We start from the raw sequence: 23,057 nt of genomic DNA on the forward strand, positions 1-23,057 counted from the left end.
CTGTGCCAATGATTCTCTGAAATGGCATGGCTTCATAGCTACGCACAAAGGCGCCGCCTCCCCCAATACACCCCCGCGATGTGGCGCTAACGGTTCGTTCAGAGAACACGAAGGAGCTCATTAATTTAGGCGACGGGATTGAGAAACTAAACGATAGCTAAAATGTTCGATTATTTAGTGAAGCCTTCCCCTTAAAAAATAGGAGAAAACACCATGGCAAATAAGGAAACATATGACCCTAATTTCATTTAGTTCCTTCGTGGTACATGTATTTTGTTTTAATTCGGTAGAATGTAGATTCAGTAGATAGGCCTAGCCACCTGTCTGATCTCGATCACCTGGTGTTGATTCATTAATAGATTTCGTTCTCATTAATTGTCTTGGGCTTTCGTTTACTTGCAAGGTAGGCCTTCGCCAGTCAAGTTGGGCAAAGCTCATTTCACGAAGATTTCATGTTCGCAAATCGACGAAAGTTTTAGGTAAAAGTATATAGTTTGTGCCATAAATTTTGAAAACTTTCTTCTAGCCGCTTCTAAATATCCTTGGCAATCAGTGTTTAGATCTTGTAAGTTCAGATACATTGTTCACTGGCAGATACATCACAGACCTAGAGGAGAGGTCTGTGGGTGCACTATTGCCTAAGGGTGAACTTGAAATCCACAAATACATGAAAAGGGGGCACGCGCCGTTGCGCCGTCGCCCCTGACTCCGTTTCTGTTTATGATGCACTGCACTGCAGAATGCCTGTATCGATACAATACCGGTAACCTAACTTAAGGATTGGAGTTCCTGACAACGCAAGTTTGCAATTGTATGTATTCTGACTCATCTACCGTTTACAAGACAGTAAAATTTATGCGATATCAACTTGAAGCAATTAAAACACACGAAAGAAAACAGTTGACATAAATTAAACATGACTTATAAACATGAGTTGTAAATAGAACTTCGTTCCGGGATAAAATATAACAATCTTCCTTTCTTCATTCCCCTGTGTTTTTATAATGACACAGACATACAGCATATGACAAACACGTTCAAGTTTCCCGGCCCGGGCCCGCCAGCCGGCCCGAAAAGCTTTCCCGAATTTTCTAGCGACTAGTCATCATAGCACAGTTAAGTTATGAATGAGTGTCTTACCGCACGAATGATGAAATCACTTCGACGCTGCGTTCACAGGTCACTTGGCGAAGAAAATTCAAACAGTTGATTGGTCTATTTCGGAGGTGTGTCTCCCAGGTCGTATAAATTATGCTAATTTGGGGTCATGTCAGATATGTGCGGCCCGCTGTATGTGCCGTACGTGAGTTTCTTGCGCCGTGAATACGAATGAATGGAATTTTCCGTTGTCAATGTGCGCGGAACGAAGCACAGTCGCACCATCGCCGGCAAATTGCCTCCAATTTCGCATCACTGAAAAACGGGCAATACCCCTCGAGTTTATCTCAAGTTGGAGTACCGGAATAAGGTGAGCAATTATTCTGTCAGATTTTACTGGGCCAGTCATGCCAGTGAACCTGGGATGTGTGCATTTTTTTTTGTTGTAAGGTTTATTGTTTGTCCATGTGGTCAGATTTTTGTCGAGTCATTCGTGCCGTCGGCACCGTACCGATCAGGCTGATGTTCAGCAAGATGACTGAGCGTGCCGGCGCGCCGGCCGAGGCCGAGTGGACATCTGATGAAGTTACAATTTAACGGTGCATAGGCCTAAGGTTTTTGTTGAAAATGTACCATTATGCCTGGCGCTTTTCTTACGTTGTTGGTACCGTAAATCTGTACATAAGCTACATGCGTTTTTAAGCTTGTGCAAACAATTCAGCATTTCGGCATGAATTCAGCAGGAAAGTGTAATTTTGAAGAAAAAAATGATAGGCTACATCTAAAAAATGATGTAGACCTATCATTTTATCGTTAGGCTGAAGTCCGACATGTCCAAACGGCAAATGTTAAAACTAAAGAAGCGATTCGTAGAGTCCTGACGTGCATGACCTACAAAAAGTAGTAACTCGGATTAACTAAGTGTTAACTTTGTTCGGCTAGGGCTTGGAGTCTATTTTTCGCACAGACATGATGGACAAAGAATGTAGTCATACGGCTCCAACGTTTTTCATGTTCGAACTTCCAAGCAATCGGGGGAAAATGTATACGGTAAAATGTGATATAGGAGCCTACGTTTTATTGGTACTTTGCAGTCATTGTAGTTTATGTATTATAAGATTTCTGTTTATTAAAAGGTTTTTGTTCAGTGTTAATTTTTGATCCACATCTATGTAAACTTCCACAGCCATAAATTTGTGCAAATATTTGCACTTTATAAATGACCAAAAGGCTCCACATTTTACTCGTTGTACCTGTTTAGTTTTTGTCAACAAAAGTGACTCCCCTTACACAAGGATAGCATGGAGATGAATAATTGTTTAAACCGAGTTTCTCAAGGACTTGAAATGATAATTGATATTGTCTGCCAGGTTTTGTCATTTTAAAATGGAGAATAACGGTTTACAACAATTGATCTTTTAGGAAAGGAGCGCACTTCCGGAGCTCAATTTCACGAATGGTCTTACGCTGATCAAAATAGACTCACATGATGGCTGTCCAGGAGGGCTCGGTTGCCCAGGCCCGCATGATGCTGCAGCAACTGTCGACCAGGGACAGCGCCTGCCGCCTCAACATCCTCGAACAACTCTCCGCCTGCCTTTCGTCCCTCCACGAGGACGTCCTGGAGCAGCGCACTGACCCCTTCCACACCAACAGTGTGGAGGAGGGCGACGCCTACATCGAGGGCTGCCTGGCAGGCAACTGCCGCGACGGCGTACACGAAAGCCTTCTACAGCCCCTGACCAACGTCCTGCGCTTGGCCGTCCAGTGTCCGTTCAAGGATGTGCAGGAGAAATGCAACAGTCTCCTGATGGAGTACAAGGTAAGTTGGGCCGCTTTTTTGCAATTTGACAGACAAGCTGATGCCCGATATTTCCAACTTTCAAGGACGTGGCCATTTTCTCAGGTACAGGCCCCATCATTGACCCTCCATTTCAAATCGAAAGTCGCAATTTTGGAAAGAATGTACATTGTAGCATTTTTGTCTTAGCTTGGCCGTAGGCAAAGTCAATCAGGAGTCAGGAACATTTTTTTATGTATTTCTAACAAAATCGGAACTATTTCAAGATGTCTTTTGAGTCGTATAAGGGCAAAACCCACACTTAAAAATTGGAACTGCTTCTGAGTCCCGGTTTTCAATCTCTTTGCAAAGAAAGAACGATGCATACTTCATGAAAAAAGGTAGTTTAAGGACTTCCAGGTCTACAATTATAATTGCATTGCATTGTACTAGTTGTTCCATTGTGTTGACTGTCTTGGTTACTCATTGTAGACGAGATTGTGTGCTACTTAGGACTCATTGGTGTATACTCATACAGCAGGTCAGCCTCTGGCTCACTCACCATAATAAAATCCGTGATAACAGAAACTTCTAAGTCAGATGATTGCGATTGCCCAGTATTCTGACCTGTCCAAGGCCTCGTAGTTATGACAGTCCTAGCGCAACTCTCAAGATAATCAACAGCAGGTTTTTCAGTATGGTAGTTTAACGCAGCAGGCCTAAATTATCAGGGTGATCTGGAATGGAAACCATGCATAAAGATTCCTGCTGCTCCGTATTCTGCGCAGCAGTTGCCTGTCAATTGTGGAATTGTAAATTTGTTCCCCTGGTGCAGTTGTTATGAAACCTCTGTGGTTATTCAGATCCCTCGTTTCTCAGCATCATCCAAATGGGGCTGTATCTCTTGTTCTTAGAATTTCACATTTGCTTCGTCAAACTGTTGTGACTTTTTTAGCCTTGGAAAGGGAAATTCACAGCAAAGTCTGGGAAAGCCACATGTGTGCAAAGTGACTTCATTTCATCGTCCCTAAGAATAGTTTAAATTGAATTCCTAAATACTGTACCTCAGACAGTCTCCCTATTCAACAACGTACAACTTGAACGGTGTATTAACATTTGATAATGCCTGCTGAGAAGTGATAATTCCCGCCGCGTAAATCATGCTTGGCACATGGATAGGAGACAGTTTAATCAGGTCTGATTGGTTAGGAGTCTCTGTGCACGCGACGCACCACGCATGCGCCAAGATCATTGAAGGGGATTCTGTTGGCAACTTTCAAGAGGAATATATTGTATAATGGACGGGGATGTTTGGGAAAATGACGGTAAAATTTTTGAAAAAAAACGCTGGAAATCCATTACTTGTTTACTTTTTTGACTCTCTGATTAAAAAGGTGTAATTCATGAATGGAAATAAGTATGTGCCAGGTGAACGAACGCTGACAATGCCCTCGCCTGCAGCTTGGGTATTAGTCCCGTCCATTCTCCTGAGCCGGTAAACACACATTTAAGACTGGTCAAGCACTTAATTATTCATTCCTTTATTAAAAGTAAATTGAAATACATATATATATATATATTTGTTCATGTGTGTACCATGCCCTAGCCACATGTAGCAGGGTTATTCTACTCTAATTTCGATTTGAATGCCTAGAGACGTGGACCTCAAAGTGACCCCAGTCCCAGGTAGAACCCACAAAAACCTCACGCTGCGAACCACATGTTTTAGTGGTTTCTCACCATTGGTCACGACTGCACTTCTTTTGTGATATTTTCAGGTGTTAATAATATGACATTGATCATTTCATGTACTGCTTTCAGGTATCATTGAATTGTATCAACCTAGCAGTGGATTGGATAAAATATGGGTTTGGGGAACAAGCAGGACTGCAGGAAGGCCAGATTAGTGATGTTTCTAGACATGTAGTTTTTATGGTTTCTTCGAATTGAAAAATGAAAAGATTTTTGTCAGTGTCACAAAGACACCATGAGAAACAGAGAAATACATTTTCTTTTTTACTGTCAGTAATAGATCTTAAATTTAACACATCCATAGCAGTTTTTTCTGTAGTTCATAAGTTACATGTTTATCATAGCATATCATCGCATGACAATGTCTTGGCATGTTAGGACCGTACCATGTAGGTGTGCAATATGGCCTTATATCTTGGGGAGATTTGTATTTCAATAGTGCACAACATAAACCCATTCTCCAATGAGAGTAAGAGTATACCTTTAGTTTAGAAAAAGTTAAACTATAGATTTGAGTTTGGAAAAGGTTAACCTAGAAATTTTAGTTTGGAAAAAGTTAAACTATAGATTTTAGTTTAGAAAAAGTTAAACTATAGATTTTAGTTTGGAAAAAGTTAAACTATAGATTTTAGTTTGGAAAAGGTTAACCTAGAAATTTTAGTTTGGAAAAAGTTAAACTATAGATTTTAGTTTAGAAAAAGTTAAACTATAGATTTTAGTTTGGAAAAGGTAAACCTATAGATTTTAGTTTGGAAAAAGTTAAACTATAGATTTTAGTTTGGAAAAAGTTAAACTATAGATTTTAGTTTGGAAAAAGTTAAACTATAGATTTTAGTTTGGAAAAAGTTAAACTATAGATTTTAGTTTGGAAAAAGTTAAACTATAGATTTTAGTTTGGAAAAGGTTAACCTATAGATTTTAGTTTGGAAAAAGTTAAACTATAGATTTTAGTTTGGAAAAAGTTAAACTATAGATTTTAGTTTGGAAAAGGTTAACCTATAGATTTGCTAAGGATTGCGGATTAGTGTGTTTTTATGCCATGTACATGTACAGTGTATATCCATGGCAAAAGAATTTGAAGCTCCACTTAATTTTAAGCTGATTTTTCTCATCGTAAGTGATATCGAGAAAATTTCTACATTGTATTTTGAAAAGTTTGGGCTAAAATATCTGTTAAGACAAAAGCAGTCTTAATAAAGAAGCCGCTTCTGTCCCTGCTTAACAAAAAATATTGCAAATAAAACTACAACGTGAAAAGTTCGAGTAACAAGAGTACCCATTTCCAGGGGGTTATTTGAAAAATATTGCGTCGCATCTACAGTGTGAGCCATTTATGTACATGTAAGTCATACGCCAGCTATTAAATATGTTTACGTTGCAATTTTGTTTTATGCCAACAGCTTAGGGTAGGTCCGTGGATACACCAAATCACATTTATGATGCTTAACCAAATCTCTAAAGAGGTGTTTTGATGCCAACAGTGGCAGTCCAGCAGACTTGCCTAGAACTGACCTGGTTGCCCACTTTCCAGGTCAGCTATCTCAATTGTCTGCTGTCTGTTCCTTTGTATTGGAAAGTAATTTGCATATAATACCTATAGTTCAGTGCAGGAGTAACTGTGAAGTAAACCTCAGGTACCGGCAGAATCTGTTTGAAGAGGCAGGCCACAAAAGAATTTTTGACGAGGTGAATAAACACAGCCGAAGTTTTGAAATGATTTGTATGATCAGTAAGTGGAGCTTCAGTTATTTCATTTGTGGGTAGTGAATGCACCTTTTCCGTGAGTGTTTCCAGTGTGCTGCAAGTCTGTTTGTATGAGTTGTATGGAGTGTTCATTTTTTAAAAAATTGTACTGGAGGGAAATGCAGCAAAGTAATGAAGATATCGGAGGGAGATAGAACCAAAAATGGTTGTACGGAAAGGCAGCGTTTGGAAGGGGTTGCTTTTGCTTCTTGAAATGACCCACATGTGTGATATTTTCCTCCATACTTATTTTGTGCGGATTATAAGGCTTTAGGGCATTGTGTGAAAGCTGTGTTACAGGTGTCACCCACTTTTATTACAGTGACAGTACATGAACTTAATTTCATTTTGAATCTTAATAAAACCAAATATGAGTAATTGCAATTCTTTGAAAACTGTCCTGCTCTCATTGATTGAATTGTTATTTGAATATTGACGCTTTTTAATTGACTCCAGCCCTGACAGTTGCCCACGAGCAGGTCTCCGGACCTGACATTTGGCAGTCTCATTTCTCGACCAGAGCAACACCTGACTCTTCTACTCTGTGCCTTGGGCTCAAGTACTCTCCCTGCAGTTCAGGATGTTTTCGTCTGCTCCTTCCAATCTCTCTGCGAGCAGGTTTCGTTTTTTAATATTGCACTCTGCGGTGACATTTCATTCCGGCGAGCCTACGCGCGCGCTGCCAGGTTGAAAGCTACTTGCACCGTCATATTTGCCAAGAGTGCTTTTTTATTTTTACAAACTTGTCAGAAGCAGGCACAAACATTATCTTTTTACTTCAAAGTGTCAGGAATTTGTTTCCATATTTTAAAACAAAATTGGCAGAGATGAAATAATGTCAAGTATTTGACTTTTTTCCAGAAAATTGTTTTGAGATTGGATAAATTTTATCGCACCATAGTTACCCTGTTGCATACTCTGTAAAAGGAGCCCTCTCGGGTCATTAGGAACATGAACAAATGTTTTACTTGCTTCTATAAAATTTTGGTTGGCCTGTTTACAGCTCGGACCCATGAGGCAACAGTTGAGCCTTTGGTTCAACCTTTTTTCTTGTTTGCCTAATATACCCTACTGTTGAAACATAGCTTACGGAAGTCGTTTACTGTGACTGCACCAATTTGTACACGTCATTGCAAGCCTGTCAAATTCAAATTTGACAAATCGACATAATGTAACCTAACAGCACGCGAAGTGATGAGATCCCTAGATTTGACAGCTTTCAAGTTGGACAAACAATTTTTTCTTTCTCTCCCAGAATCAACAGAAAGAGCTCAGCGGTTGGCTCTTGGCCACATTACTCTGAGGAATCACCTGAGAGATTTTATGTTGCTCAGGCCATTTCATGCTGCCTACGGTACACAGATATGTCATTGCACTTTGTCTACAGGTGGAGACCAGTGCACTTTTATATTCCACTAATGAACAGAGGAGTTGGCGTCGGAATATAGTTTCAGGTCCGTTCGTGCCATCTGAGGTTCGGGGTTCATTTAAGCATGGAGAATCCTACTGGGTTTGGAGTGATTTAGCAGAGTTGGCGTTGGAGTGAAGGAGCTTGAAAAATGTCTCTGGCTTTTTACATTTCTCGTTTTGGCTCTATGCTTCGGGCAGAATTCTCAAGAACTACACTGTAATGTACCTGTCTAAAAATATAAAAAAGGTCAAGTAAAACAAAAATCAATTTATCGTCTGGGTTGTTTTCCACAATGAGGATGAGGGCCTTTTTATTTTCTATTTTTTTTTTCCAGTAGCCGCTTAGTATTTAAATTAAAAATGGCCGCCAACTTTTCAGTTTAAAATGACAGCTATATTTATTTATATTATATTTATTTTTTTAAATATTTATGTTAACAATATTGATTAAAGCACCCAGTTAATATTCATGAAAAAAATACCTTTTTAGGTGAGAAGATACTTTCCAAAATTTAAACAAAAGGATGCATTCTCAAGGAAAATCGCAAGCCGAGATGATCAACTGATTTTTTTTTTTACTCTGCGTAAACATAGACCCAATTTCAGAGCACTGTTAGCAAGCAGCCTTCTCCAAATGTTTAGCATTACTTAGAGGAGATATGAGCAAAACAGGTTACCAGCTGATGTGTCATTCAGAATGTACATGTAGCACCAGTTCTTTGCTCATTTTAGCTCAGCACAGACTCATCAGTGTGTTGTTGTTTTGCTTAGCAGACGATCTCTGAAATTGAGGCCCGCGTGGGTGCACCAGCCGCCCCTATCTGTAACAGATTCTGCACGGTCAAGGAGAGCGCTGTCAGTGCAGGGCAATGCAGAATTCACTCAGAGAGCCAAGCCATCGAAACCAAGGGATTTGTTCCTGCATTTGTCGTTTGTCAGCCTCACCATTTGACACAGATTTTGTAATTAACCAAATAAAGTCCTGATTCAGATGAATGCGACCTAAAACATTCACTCTAGCAAGTTGTTCTGAATGGTCTTGACAACGGCGATTAATTGCAAAGACATAATCTGACAAGTTCAATGCGACGGCCTGTGTTTGCCAGTGCCGGACATTATTTTGCAGTCGTCTCCAAATATCAAAATTTGCTCACGTTCCCATTCATGTAGTAGAGCCCGCAGTATCGGCCGAGACATTTACCATCGCTTTCTCTGTGGGGCCTCCCCCCCCCGCAATATTCCCTTGAGCCTGACATTTCATTTTCTGGCAGGTCCGGAAGTTGGCAGAAAGACAGATACATGTACATGTAGTTGTTATAATTACCCTCAGAAATTTTCCGCAACAATGATCACCCGGTGGCGGTGTGTTTGTACGGACACAAACTCACCGGAAGAGTATAAGCACGCTGGTATACAATGAATATTGTTACAGGCTAATGCACCTCAATTTATCGAGTCGGGAGCTTATTTTATTGTACCCTCTCCTTTGCGTTGCTCATTATTTTGAATCCCATCTTCCGATATCTTGGCACTTGTACATATTGTGTTTGCACAAAGTTACAAACTGCCGACGGGTAGGGGAGAGTAAGATACATGTAATTGTACCAGTAGCTCTTTTCAATGAATTGAAATTTTACGAATAAATTCTGATTTTGCCAATTTATAGAAGGAGTACATGTACATCACCATACATTGTGGGAAAAAAAACCTCCTTGGAGTCTAGCACCTATCAACAAGAATGAGAAAATCCCTTGAAATTTAGGTTATTGATTGAGACATACCGGTAGACTGCATTGGTACCGGCACATGTAATAACCTAGGAAAGAACAGTCCCATTAAAGTATTAGGACCACAATACAAAATCCACAATTAATTAAAATCTCCCCGCCGCTAATCCCTCCTTGGAAACAGTTGTTCGGGGTGCCCGCTGCTACATCTGACCTGAACCAGCCAGCTGACACCAACAAGCTTGGTGGTCGAGTGGTTAAGACATCTGCATTAGTAAGCAGGAGGTCATGGGTTCAAGTCCCACCCAAATACGCTTGTGGTTTTTTTCACCCCTTCGTGGGCACACACTGAATATACAGTATTATAATACACATCTGGCAGGGCAAAAATCCAAAATTAATTACAAGTGCTTGCCACTTTGTGTCAGAATGAGTTGGACTGTTGTTGCAGATTGTAACCAGAGGCGATCTTTTTATACAGTTATGCCCAAAATTGTTGATACCCTTTGAAAAATGACCAGAGTTGTACTCCATTCTCCCCTACATGTCCGTTAACTCTGACCTTCTCACTTCCTTCAAAGTCCATCAGGGGATTTAGAAAGATACATGTAGATTATGGAGGGTTGAGGAAGGTGATGCCTTGCCCTCTGATACATTTCAGGGAGATTGCTAGCCCCGAAAGGCTCTTCACAGGAAGTTTTATTGATTGGGAGATTTTAAGAGGATGGGGGGTGGTTCGTGGCAAAGGTACACGTACAGTATAGACATGTACAAATGGAGTTTTAATCACAGAAACACATATGTGTGTGTACATGTAATGTATATGTTTCTGTTGCCTCATTTCTTGCTGGTTTGCATGTAAAGCAAGGCCAGTGTGGGTGGTATAAAGCTGGGTGAAATATATTTGCAGGTAGGGCGTCACTATTGGGTGATTTTTATATGACAGAGTCTGTCTAATTAAGTGCTTCATCCGATGGTGTGAGGAAAGTAGACGTACATGTACATGTACAAATTTGTGTAAGTTGATGTGGTGGAATTTGGTTCATGCACAATGTACATGTACCTATAGTTGGTGCCTTTGAGTGATAGACGACTTGTCTTTTGGTAGCGTCCTTTCTCCATGGTGTAATTGTACATGTACATGTACCTATAGGACGTACATGTACACAGTACAATGTACCTGCTGTAGGACCCTGGGCCACCTCTTCAGTTAATAATGCATGCACTCTTCATTGCAATTATCAAGGATAAATCATTTCCCTTTTTTGCCCTGAAGAGAACCCACACTGGCAGAGACAGTATTGACAGAAAGGGTTATTGTCCTACTGCTGTGCCGCAAGGACATCATTTTGCTTCTTCTGTACTGGTGTTGAGGATAGCATGCCCGTGATTAAGTCAGTTCTGTCTGAAGCAGAGCTAGTGCTGTTTTGTGCAAACAGTGTTTTAAAAGTGTCAAGGAACAATGTATTTTTGAGAAGTCCCCCTCTCCCCGGCTCCTTCAGAGAATGACAACTTTTAGAAGTTGTCGCTCAGACTCTTTCCTTCTGATCATACCCCCCCCATAAAAAAATAAAACCAAAAACCTGGCCCTAGACACTCAACGAAACCTTGTGTTTTCGTGTACGCGTGTGTGGAGGCAGGATCTACCGGGGTAGGCGGGTTGCATCAAAAGTGGGTTTTGGTTGCCTGCTGCAGCACTGCTGATCTCTTTTTTCATTGTAGATCATACAAAGGAATTTGTTTCCGCTTCATTAGCCGGCGGGGCGGTCTGTGTATGAATTTGGATATTGTATTCCAAAGGCTAGAGATCTCCTGTTGTGCGAGTAATGGTGTGTAGGTGTACTGGTGCATGTATGCGCAGTGCATGTAAAAACGTGAATATTCAGCCAGTCAAACATGTTCTTAAATCCAGTTCATAGCTGATACGCAAACCCACCCGTTAAAATGCTGACATTAGTCCTTATTTTTTGACACATTCTAAATGAAGGTTTCATGTACAGTGTACATGTAAATACACACATGTACATAATGTATGCACCAGCTTATGGTCAGGTCTGATGGTGTGACTTTCACAACCGTACTACCAGTATTGAAGGGATTGAGGCATTGAATTTGGAGGGGGGGGGGCATTTGAAGAGGCATTTCCTCTATTAAGCCACCTGCTACCCTTGTCGCTTTCATGCCAACCCTCTTGATACCAATTTGTTATCGGGAACAAATTAGATTGCTTGCGCCATTCACAGGTATGGCTTCTAAGCTTCTTCAGCAATGCGGGGGTAGAGTCTTTGTAGCATCAGGCCATTCGGAACTTCTCAGATGCACATAGTTGCATCTCCCAGTGCAGCTGCACCCCACAGTATCATCTCTCACTGCACAAAAGCAACAACCCCGCTTTCTTCGTTGCAAGAATGAGAAGGACTAATATCTTCCCCGTTGCCAAAACTGACTTGTGACCGAATTTACTGAACACAGCCTCTCCTGGCTCCTAATGCCTGCAAACCGAAATTCTGATCATGAAAAAAAGCTTTGGCAAAGTCTGGTACAATGTCACCCGGTTATTCCTGCCTCAATGTTTACCGGTAGAATTGCACCACCAGCAGGTTTCTGGTTATTTTACTTATCAGCAAATGAATCGCCTCATGCATAGCCCAAACCTGAGGTCATTAACACTCTCCCCTTCCTTCTTCCCCCCTCCCCCCCCCCAAAAAAAGAGGTAGATAAGCAGTGCTGACTGACACTGTACACCTAGTCCAGGGAGCAACTCTGAGCTGTCAGCTTCTCCACTCCAGTACTTTTCCATTCCCGTCCTCTGACCTTTGTCCTCCCAGGAATGCTCACATCTCGCCTTCCCTATTTTTTTTTTTAAGCAAACAGTCATATTACAACAAATTTTGATTTAGTGGAGGCTCCGATTACTGTTTACAGGTTGTGTGTGAGGTTTCTTGGGGGGGGGATGGAGTTTAGGTTATGACCCTAGTCTGTAATCCTGATCAGCCCATTGTCACCTGGGCCTTTGTCAGTGCTTCTTTGTCCTGTTTGGAGGGTGTATTGTTATGCTTTTTTTTTCTTCTTTCAAGTTTGGCTGCTCTGTGCTCAGTGTGGGGCCTATATTGACTTATCAGGTTTTACCTGATCAACAAACAAACAGGTAAACAGCTTTTTCATCTTGACAGAGACACCCTGCCTCTCCCTACTTAGGGTTTTCTTCTTGATTAGTGGGGCGACTATGTACATCATGTATTGTAAGTAAGTGTGTTGTGTGAACTGCATAAAGCCCTATTATGCAATCCCCGTGGTGAATGAATATTCATCAGCCCAGCACAGGGTCTTGATGATGCAGAGGGTTAGGAAAGACTCAGCTATTGTTGAAACTGTCTGCCTGGCCACCCTAGTATGAAAGGCAGAGGATCTTTCTTTGCACATAACTGTCCTTTGGAGGGAGGGTCCTGTTCTGTTCAAATAAATAAATGAAGATTATCAAGCAACTATTTTCTCAGTTTGGTTGCCTGCATAAGTGCGCACATGTATGTATACATGTAAACTTGTTTACTGTTATTCTTTTACATGTAGGTGTACAGTGCACTTAAAAAGGTGTTCCACATAATTTTTACTGGCTGTAAGTAAACAGCCATTGTGTGCACACCAATAAAGATCTGTATATTTTGGATTGTGTGACAAGCATGCGCCAATCACCAGTACAGCATGATATTCAGGCAACCAATGACAGGTCAGCAAGGCCCAGCCAGATCAATATTGCATCATCACTGCCTTTGTATCCAAGCTGTCAGCCTGTACACACAAAGATCAGCTGATCTGCAAGGTCACAATGCTTTTAATATTCATGAGCTTTGGGTTCATCTGTCAGTGGTCTCCCCATTGGCAACCAGCCAGTCAAGAGCCAGCTGGTGATAGGAGGCTCACACAGCTGATGTAGTACATGTGTGTACCACAGCGATATATGTGGGTTTGTGAGCAAGCAAGTGAGTGATGCAATGCACGGAGTGTATTGCCACAAGGTGACACAACTGCACAGTCCAGAGAGGAAGAGCCCCTCGCCCCGCATTGAGTGATGTTCCAGGTGTGTCCGAGTGGGACGACCGGTGCAAGTTGTGTGTTACTTGGAAAGAAGGATCGGCCGAGTTTCCACGGTACTAGTACTAGCAGTTACTCCAGTGAAGCAGGGGCTGGCATCATGGGCAAGCGGATACGTGCGGACAGCCCGCTGAACGAATTGCAGAGGTACTTTTTCGAAGACGGCCAGTTGAAGTCAAGGCCCACGTTATGTATCAGATGTTTACAGGTAAGGCGGTGTACAGCGCAACCTTGGGCATTGAGGGTGTGTTATCCCTGCGTAATTCTTCTTGGAAACCATCAGATTCGTTCGAAATCAAGACAACACGTGAACAGAATTTTTTTGGGTGGTTCTTTCAGATTTTCCAGTTATTAGTTAGTCTTTTTTAATTATTTAATAGTTTTTCCATGGCGAACAAATGCAGGTACAGCGCTCATAGCGTTAGTATTTTCATTGAGCCCTTTAGCTTCCAGGTTATTTTGGCTGAAATGATATAGACACATTTGTTCAAAAAAATTAAATATATGGTTTTAATATTGCCTCTTTCATCATGTTCATTGGTTTCCCATTGTATGCTTAAGAGGCTTGCGTTTGATTTAATCATTAACTTGTTGGTCCCACTGCGAACAGATGTTGTCAGAAAAATTGCTGTCTATTTGAGGTAAAGCACCATGCATGTATGTTCTAAATGTGAATATCTGAAATCTTTCAAAATCTAAGAAGGAAAATGTCAAGAATACATGTAGTATGAGTAGAAAAAAATTAGTACAAGCTCAGATTGAAAGTGTGCCCCGACTTGGATTTCCGTCCCAGTTGCTTGAGTGATTGGCGAACAATTTTAAGAGGCATGGTGAGGAAAAAAATAAACACGCTGCATTTGGTACTGTATTAAAAAGTACACCTTACCTTGAGTGGCTTCAAAAATGTTAATGTAGTTGAATCCACGGGCTCTCATAAAAACTCTGCCTGCCACCAGTACAGTGGGACTCAGATCTCAGACATGTCAGAAGACATTTCCTGCAAAGGTGCTACATGGTACTGGTACATTACATATGTCCATGTATGTTCTTCCTTTTAAGTGGTATGGTACATGTAAAGTATGTTAATGGTTATTGCCGGTTCAACCACTTGGATTGCGGAGACGCATGCGTTAACATGTGACATGCGTTTTTACAAGGGAGGAGCCAATGCTGTATGGTTCTACAGTTGTTTGTATAACTGTAAGAGATTATTTGAATTCCAAAATGTTACGTAGAAACTACACATCACTTGACACCCTATGTTATAATATGTTCAAACCCTACCGACAGCTCTGGGACTGGTCTGAAAAATGCTGTTTTCTATGTAAAGGTTTCAGTATTTTCCCTGCCGAATGTCAGCTTTGTCGGGACATTTTCTTTGCTTGCCAGTGGCTGATATGGTACATGGATGTTACTGCGTTAATGTCTTTGTCTCCATGTGTGGAATTCTTCCTAACTTAATGATATGTGTGGCACCATGCGAGTCATTGAATTTGTATATTTTTCCCAGAAAATCCAAGTGACTTTTGCTACTTTTGTTATTTGTGGATTTAATTGGAAAGGTGGGGGGACAGAATGTACAGAATGTCAGCACGTGGACCGAGGGGAAATCCCTTTTCCTGTTTATTGGTTAATGTATTCCAAATCCTGGTGAGGTATGGAAACTGCAAACTCACCGGGAGAAGTTTCACTCAATCAGAGCCAAATGCCTGCTTCAGTGCAGGACAGCTACGGTCGGGTGGTTTTGCCCAATAGTGCTCTGTGGTTTTCCGGTTCTGCGTCATTCCATTTCATTCTTTATCGTGTCCGGTTTGCACCTGAAAATTGGGCGGAATCATTTCTTGCACGGCCTATTTGTGATGCTGTTTTCAGCGTCAGTCAACCGTTAAATGTAGGCCCAGATCCCTTTGTTGGAAAGTTCTGTGGATTTTTTTAGGATGCTGTTTCAGGCATCAGTAGACTGTTAAATGTTAATTTCTTTTGTTCGATAGTTCCTTTGGTGAAAGATACCCTGGCGGCTCATTGTTATTTTTTCTTATTTAGCAGGGTTTTTTACGTAAGATATGGTACATGTAGCCGAGACTCCAAGTCAGAATTGTATTGACCATCCTAATCAAATCTGGAGTGTAGTCACTACTGACAAAGTACTTGTACATGTACTTGTAATACATGGATATCCCACCCCTATGTACTGTTAACAGCAGAAGGCCTGTGTTACACATGTAACTTACAGTGGGGCAGAATATTTTGTTACCGGTACCCGTCTTGAGACAGGATGACTTGTAGCACTTGTAACTGACTCCTGGCAGTGTCTCATCCAGTCACCTGGCCACCTGTCCCGAGGACAGAAAAAAGTCATTTTGGACAGGCAGTTTTTGCTTGCCCAAAATTGATGTTTTGGTTTTTTTTGGGGGGGGGGCATAAGTCTTTCATGCTGGTGACCAACTCTTCATATTCCTTTCCCAACAACGAGCATGGGCCAAATACTGGTACAGGCTCAGATGTACATGTGTGTGTGGTAGAACCGCGGGCATCAGAATCCAAAATCTCATCGGGAGTGCACAGGTACATTAGCTTTTATACCTGAGCTGGAAAAGAACAGGCAGATCTTGCAATCCTAGATGAAAACTCGACTCCTGCAGGACATATTGTACCTCTGGTGGTTATTGTGAAGACTTGATTGCTACAGAACCATTGGAAATTGTGCCTCTCCATTCATTTGATGAAGAAAAAGATTGACTGGAGCGGGATTTGAACCTGCGACCTCTAGAATGCCATACTGGTGCTCTACCAACTGAGCTACCAGCCCTGTTGACAGTTCTTACCATTTGTCAATGTCTGTGGGGGAGAGGACTACTGACATCTGAACTTCAGGGCCCACTCTCTGTTATTCCCATCTCAAATTTTTGCTTTTTGCTTGAAACCGCAAGTTGATGCCAATGGATCCATGTTTTCCTACATGATGCAATCCTTCTTTAAAATGCGCTTGTCGTGGCCACGATCTGCATGATCGGAACCCGGACCTAGAAAGTGATTATAAATCACACAGTCTTTTGGGAAGGGGGAGAGGTCAAGTATTGGGGCACTGAACCTTGCAAATTTCTTGTCTGCACGATTCCCTGAGATGATGCAAGGGCCTGTTAATTATTAAGTCGTTTTCTGATGTTTGTACATAAAGCCCCATTGAAAACTCGGCCGGATAATCATGTCATTTCTGCACCTGCACAGATTGGGTAAACGAAAAATGTTCAGTTGCTTCAGTTCGAATGTTTGAAAGAGTGTAGTTTATCGGACTTCCTCGAGCAGACATTGTGTATTCTGAATTTTATTTTGAAACTCACCGGATAGTACTGCGATGATATCTTCTGTGTTGATACTCAAACCTGCTTCTATTGGTAACTAGCCAAACCACAGAGATATGCTTACATTCACAGATAGCCTTCAAAGAAACACTTAATCAACAAGTTTTCCCCCTCTTTTTATAAACAGGAAAAAGGAGTCAAAGTTCCCCGACAGTGTGGTAACGGGCCATCAGCATTTATACCACGGTCAGAGGTAAGTGCTACTTTTGATGTTTGTGAAGAAAGGTTGTAAACATCAGGATACAAAAACATGAATACTGTATGGGCAATATGAGCTTGTATGTACATGTACAAAGAACTTTGAACAACTTTTCAATATCTCATTATTTCAATAATTCTACTTGTACGCTGTCTGATAAAATGGATAAGTGTTTTGGGTCCATGTTTTTTATATTATTACTGGTAAGTTTCCTCAATAGAATGACAAACCCATTAAAGCATTTTTATCTCCGGAAAAGTGCCATGAATGCACGTAGCGGAATGTATTGGAGGGGTTGAGTAAACCATCCTGAAAATCCAGCAAGTTATGCCGGTAGTGTTTCGATACTTCCTTCCAGTGAGCAATTTGCAACTTTTTGACCCATTTCCGGAGCAAATTTGGATAACTTTCACATCGGTGGTTATGACACATGTACACAAGCTCACCCCTATGTATGTACACGTATGTCACACCACGGGTCGTACCCAAAAATGCGGTGAGTCATTTCACAAAGATTTCACACAGTGAAAGCCCTTTCCTGTCCACCCCGGTCTTGTGTTGCGTAAAAGAGAGAAAAAAATGCCATTGTCAGAACAAGCTTTACAGGATGGAAAAGATAAAAACCAGGACAACTTCCTCGGTTTGCCTTAAGTCCAATCCATATCGGTTGTTTGTCTCGGAGGACAAGAACTTTGTAAAGGAACTTCTAGTATGAAAGCCATTGTTTGTCTCAGAAAAAAAAACAAACAAAAATGTAGGAAGTGGCGCTGGGTTGTCATTGACCGCAGAAGATGGATTTCAGACCAGCACTTGACGAACCCAACCGTACTCCTAGCTCTGTAAACCTGAAACTTATTGCAGGTGCTGGATTTTGTTGAATTTGTTAGATTCTGATGGATTTTGTTTGAAAAAGTACATGTACCTTGACACTTAAAAACTGAGTTTTACAGATTCAGAATTTGAAGACTGGCATTAACAACCTTGGATGGTTCATTTGAAGTTTTGAACAAGCTCTTGACATAGAAAAAAAATCAAAGTTTTCGTTATTCCTACCGATGACCTTTTGCCATATGACTTATCACACCAGCTCTTGTTGTTGAAAATATTTAACAGGCGTTAGATCTCTATCTCTAAATCCTCAAGCAAGTTTAAAATTACCTTGATGAGATAAAGGGTAGGGCCAAATAATCCTGTGTATAATACATGTGTGTTTACTCACAAAACAGGGTTTGTTGGGTTTGGGGCTAGCTGACCTATGATGTACATGTACAAGGTAGGAGTAGGCCCTACATGTACATGTTGGATATTTTGCAGCGTAGGCAAGTCCGTACATGCTTTGGGCCCATCCAAGATGAATTGAACACAATGGACGTAACATTTGAAAGCGGATACACTGTTATGGTTTTGCCATGGAAAATGAAAGATTCCGTGCAAAGATTCTTTGGGAATAATTATTTGCATTGAGACTTGAGTGAATTGTGTTGGAGATGCTGTTCTTTTCTGGGATTCTCGTGGGTGAATGTGACACTTTCTGCCCTCCCCCCAACATTGCGCTCATGCTTCAGTACAGTGATTGAGTGACATCCCCCAGTCTTTGCCTGAACTGATCAAGAGAGGGGGTATACACCAAGCAGTGGGCCTTGTCTTGAACTTGACACTTAACTTGGCTTTAAGTTTCACAGGCCATCTCGGCACTCAGGATAAAAAGGGAACAAGTTTGCGGTTTCCCTCTCTTCCCCCACCATTCAGTTTCCTGTCGTTGCTTACGTGGAGAGACTGCCCAATGCAAGCTACCAGTACATCATTACATGGTGCATCCCCTGTCCCCGAAACCACAAAGGGACGTGCCTCTTCCCCAATCCCCCCCCGCCCGCCAAATAGCTCGCAGATTTCAGCGAGACAGTTTGTTGGCATCTGTACACTTCAGATATGCCCCAGGTTTAGTGAGTGATGATTCACTCTGCCCGGCTCATTGGGCTGTAATTCTTTTCCCTCCAAACCAGAGGGTCTCTAAGCCCATTGTTCAGCTATTATATCCAATCACTTGTCTGACTCCCCCCTTCCCCACACACACACACACACACACGTACAGGCCTGCACATCACGCCACACGCTAATCATTAACATAGGTCATTTCTGCTGGCGCACGCACACGTTGGCAAACACATTAATATTGTTCCATCCCTGGAGTCAGGCTTTGTGTTATCGACAAAGTTCAGATAACGTGGATTTGATTCGGCGCTTTCGAAAACAAAGTGCTGTTTAAGAATTCTGAGGAGTCATTGATCCATTAATGTTGGTTCAGTCCTTGTTGAGTTCATTGTCTGGTGTCTCATTTGCCAATTGTTGCTTCAAAAGATTTGCTACACGGACCTGGTCATACCAGGCTGTGGCAGCTCTGAAAGTGGTGGTAATGCAGCACAGTGTCCTGGGTCGTAATTTTCTTGTTGTAAAGTGACGATTCCAAAAGTCAGAGGTCATTGAGGTAACCCAAATTGGCATTTTTATGGGCACGTCAAACTTGACCCCCAAGATATTCTATTCTTAGATTCCAGCCTTCATTGAAGGCACATGGAGTGGTTGAATGATATGCCATCCTATCTGGGGTTAAAACAGCTTGCAGTGCTCTCTGTATCTTACTGGTAGCCGGAAGAATTTAGAAATACATGTAGAATCTCCCACTGGTTATCTGTTCCTTTTGAACTATTCAAATCTCAGATAGTCCTACATGTAGTTTTATTTAAGCATCAGGGACCAGTACGATAGGAACCATTCATGACAATTTGACCTTTTTTTATACTTGTGTTGGAATTTTGAGGCTGTTTTCAACTTTGCCATGTGGAAATCCTTCAAATTATTTTGCAATTATCAAAATAAAAAATTACATAAGGGTTTATACCTACGCAAGCATCCAGGCGCCATTGGTCAAAGTTTGAAAAAGATTACTAAATTGGAGGAAAGGGCAAGAAACTTGTCTATATTCATTTGCCGAACGATAGAATGTGTGTTTTTGGAGTTCAGTGCTTGCAAGTCCAAAGGCCACTAAAAAAAAAAATTTAAAATTGGGTTATCAATCGTTTCCAAACGTGGCCTGCAAACAGTAGCACTATTGTCTCTTCAATTTACAGGAGACTTGTCGGTCCCATGGAATTGTTCAAAATGCCTGCACTGAATGCAAATTTCTTCCAGTAATGTATTTGTAGTGCTCACTTTAAAACCCTCTTATGCAAAGATGCATTCTCAACACAGTGGTCCTATCAGTCAAAATTAGTCAAGGGACATAGGATATACAAATGTAATGTACATGTACAGGGGAAATTTTTGACAGTTTGCAGCAAGAGGAGGGTTACATTATGTTACAGGTACAAGATCTGATCTCCTGTGCATAGTTTGGGTAGAAAAAAAAATCTCGGTATGACTAATTTCCAAAGTGAAGAATGCGCAGTTTAAAAGTAACATGAAAGACATGTGCTTGTGGATTTAACAGTAGTGTTGCAAAGTAAAGCATTTCTGGATTGTAAGCAGTGTCAGATTGTCAAACGGGTTTATTGTTTGTGTTGGCCATGTTGCATTTTTTTTCACAGTTGTAGCATTAGGTTGTTTTCTGTTGTTGTAGTAATGTCTGAAAGATTGCCGTACATGTACATTCATGCACATGTGGAGAAGTATCCTTCTAAAGAAAAGTTTGTAAGAGCAAAAAACAGATTCTCTATTTTTCATTTGGTTGTCCTTTGAAATTGAGCTTTGTTGGAATTCTCGCTCAAGATTTCCTATGAATGTTAAAGGAGTGAGTGAGGGGCTGTTACTGAAGACAGTTGTCCAGCTGAGAGAGCACCCATCGATGCAGTCTGCGGTTTCTTGAACTTTTGGGGGCGACATTCACCTTTGACAAAAGATTGAATTGGACTCTGCGAGCGGGACCGTTGACGTATGCCATCTTGCAACGAGACTGCGGTTTTGCGGTTGTTTTGTGATAGATCTTCTTGACTTACCGCATTAGTATATGACTACCTTAGCCCTTGGCAGAAATGATGTGATAGTGCTCAGCGAATATGGACAGGATGTAGGGTTGTTCCATGCAGCGAACGCCCATTGTGAGGCAACTTAAAACTCCCAGCCCCTGTCCCCCTGTAATTTTCCATGACGTTAGGCTGCCAGGGACCGTGTTTAACCTTTGTGCCATGCAGCATGTGCCTACCCAGTGGAGGATATTTTGCATTGTCAGTCACTCCACTGATGTGCTCCCCATGTTTTTTGTCGAAACACAAAGACCCAAGTGCTCTGTATGTGTACCAGTACATGTAATGTACATGTAGTCCTGTTGATTTAAAGATGTGTTCAGTTAATAACAAAAATATGTACCCGTAAATGCACAAGTGAAGTACAGTATTCTTGCACAACGATCATGCACTAGTAAATTAAGCAAACCTTAGGCAAGGCTTCAAAGCTCAATTAATATCTGTGTTTTTTTTTGTTTACTACTTACATGTACATGTACTTTTGTTGATTGATTATATTTTGTTGGTCAGCAAAGTTGCACTAAAGTCTTGTTGTTACCGGTAGATGACGGAAAATTTTCATATCGTTCTTTACATGGTATTTTGAACTTGAGGAAAATTACAGCACCTGTGAAGACTTACATCTTTGCAGCTGTCAGAGCTTTTAGTCTTCCAAGGTTGGTCTGTTGTTGGCCATTTTTGTGGGCACAGTGCAGAACTAATCACCTGATTCCTTGAAAGAACTGCTAGGTATTGCGTCCTCCACGATAGTTTGCCACATTATCTGTCCAGAACATTACAGATCACAACAGCTAGGCGAGTCGCCCCGGGAGGGCCAGGAGCAGCTCACGTCATCATCAACGTTAATTAATAGATTGCCTGACTTTGTTTCTAATCACAGCGTGATCGCCCCACATCCGTCTTGTTTATTCACGAGCTTTTCCCATTGCATCACTAAGGGAGAAAAAATAACACCCCGTCCGCCCCCTCCTCTCCCTCCAAGGCTTTGGGTAAAAGCAAGCCCACTTAAGCTCAGCATCACACCAGTGCTTTAGAATTCTCCGCCACTGACGTACATGTAAGCTTTACAATTATGCTCAACGGGCCCCACAGTCTGCTTGTCGCGTGATATCCCCCCCTCCCCTTGGATGGGCCATTATTTCCATTGACCCAGATTGCTTACTGGAGCGCGATATTTGTGTCATAAAACACACACGCATGGCACAGGGCATTGCTCCTTGCGCGCTTTTCCAAGTAATCAAGATACAGTGACTCGTAGGGTCGAAGCGATTGTTTTCTAAGGTGCACTTTTTGCATACCAGTATCTTCATACTCTTTACAGTGGGTGGAAATTTTTTGACGACCCTTTTGGGTTACACATATTGAAAAGTGTACTTTTTAAAACATGTCAATTTGTCCAACCCCCTTCAGGAGATCTGAGTGTACTTGTTGCTTGGATGTCATTCCAGAAAGACACTTTCATAGGTTCTTTCTGTTGAAGTTACAGATTCACAGTTTGTTCATTGAAAACAATTGTTAGGAAACTTCGCTCACAGGTGTACCGGTGTTGTCGCAGACTTCTGTCATCAATTGGAACAAAGCACCAGAGTGCATACATGTAAACCAAAGTTCTGACAGCAAAATCGGATGACCTGTAATATGCTCGATGATCCACATTGTGCCCATAACAAGAAAATTTGCACCAGCACAAAAAAAAATACATTGTATGGTATCATTTTGCTTGGCAAAAAAATAAAATTTCAATTTTAATTGGACATTAAAAAAAGCACTTTACATGAACTGTATAAAAAGCAAATGCATTAATTGCCCTTTTCAAATACACAGAGAACCTCCATCTGCCGGGTCTGGGCATTACCCGTTTGTTAATGGAAGTAA

At 41.4% G+C, this 23,057-nt stretch overlaps 1 protein-coding gene across 2 annotated transcripts in view; it reads left to right on the plus strand.

Annotated features, from left to right (window-relative positions):
• Positions 1 to 1,309: 1,309 nt before the first annotated feature.
• The window catches only part of LOC110983305 (sestrin-1-like), a 40,860-nt gene continuing 19,112 nt past the window's right edge, over positions 1,310 to 23,057 (plus strand). Inside the window, exons 1-3 of one of the 2 annotated variants that reach the window (XM_022242459.2) lie at positions 1,310 to 1,468; positions 2,521 to 2,920; positions 17,092 to 17,157. In XM_022242459.2, the coding sequence (XP_022098151.1) occupies positions 2,585 to 2,920; positions 17,092 to 17,157 (402 nt within the window). In that variant the 5' untranslated portion in view covers positions 1,310 to 1,468; positions 2,521 to 2,584. Of the gene's footprint in view, positions 1,469 to 2,520; positions 2,921 to 13,408; positions 13,811 to 17,091; positions 17,158 to 23,057 lie in introns of those variants that run through there. The other variant, XM_022242462.2, reaches the window with a different exon arrangement.

The sequence above is a fragment of the Acanthaster planci genome, linkage group LG15, assembly GCF_054643075.1.
Source record: "Acanthaster planci isolate LZ-2023a linkage group LG15, COTS_SCS, whole genome shotgun sequence".
Taxonomy (NCBI): Eukaryota; Metazoa; Echinodermata; class Asteroidea; order Valvatida; family Acanthasteridae; genus Acanthaster; species Acanthaster planci.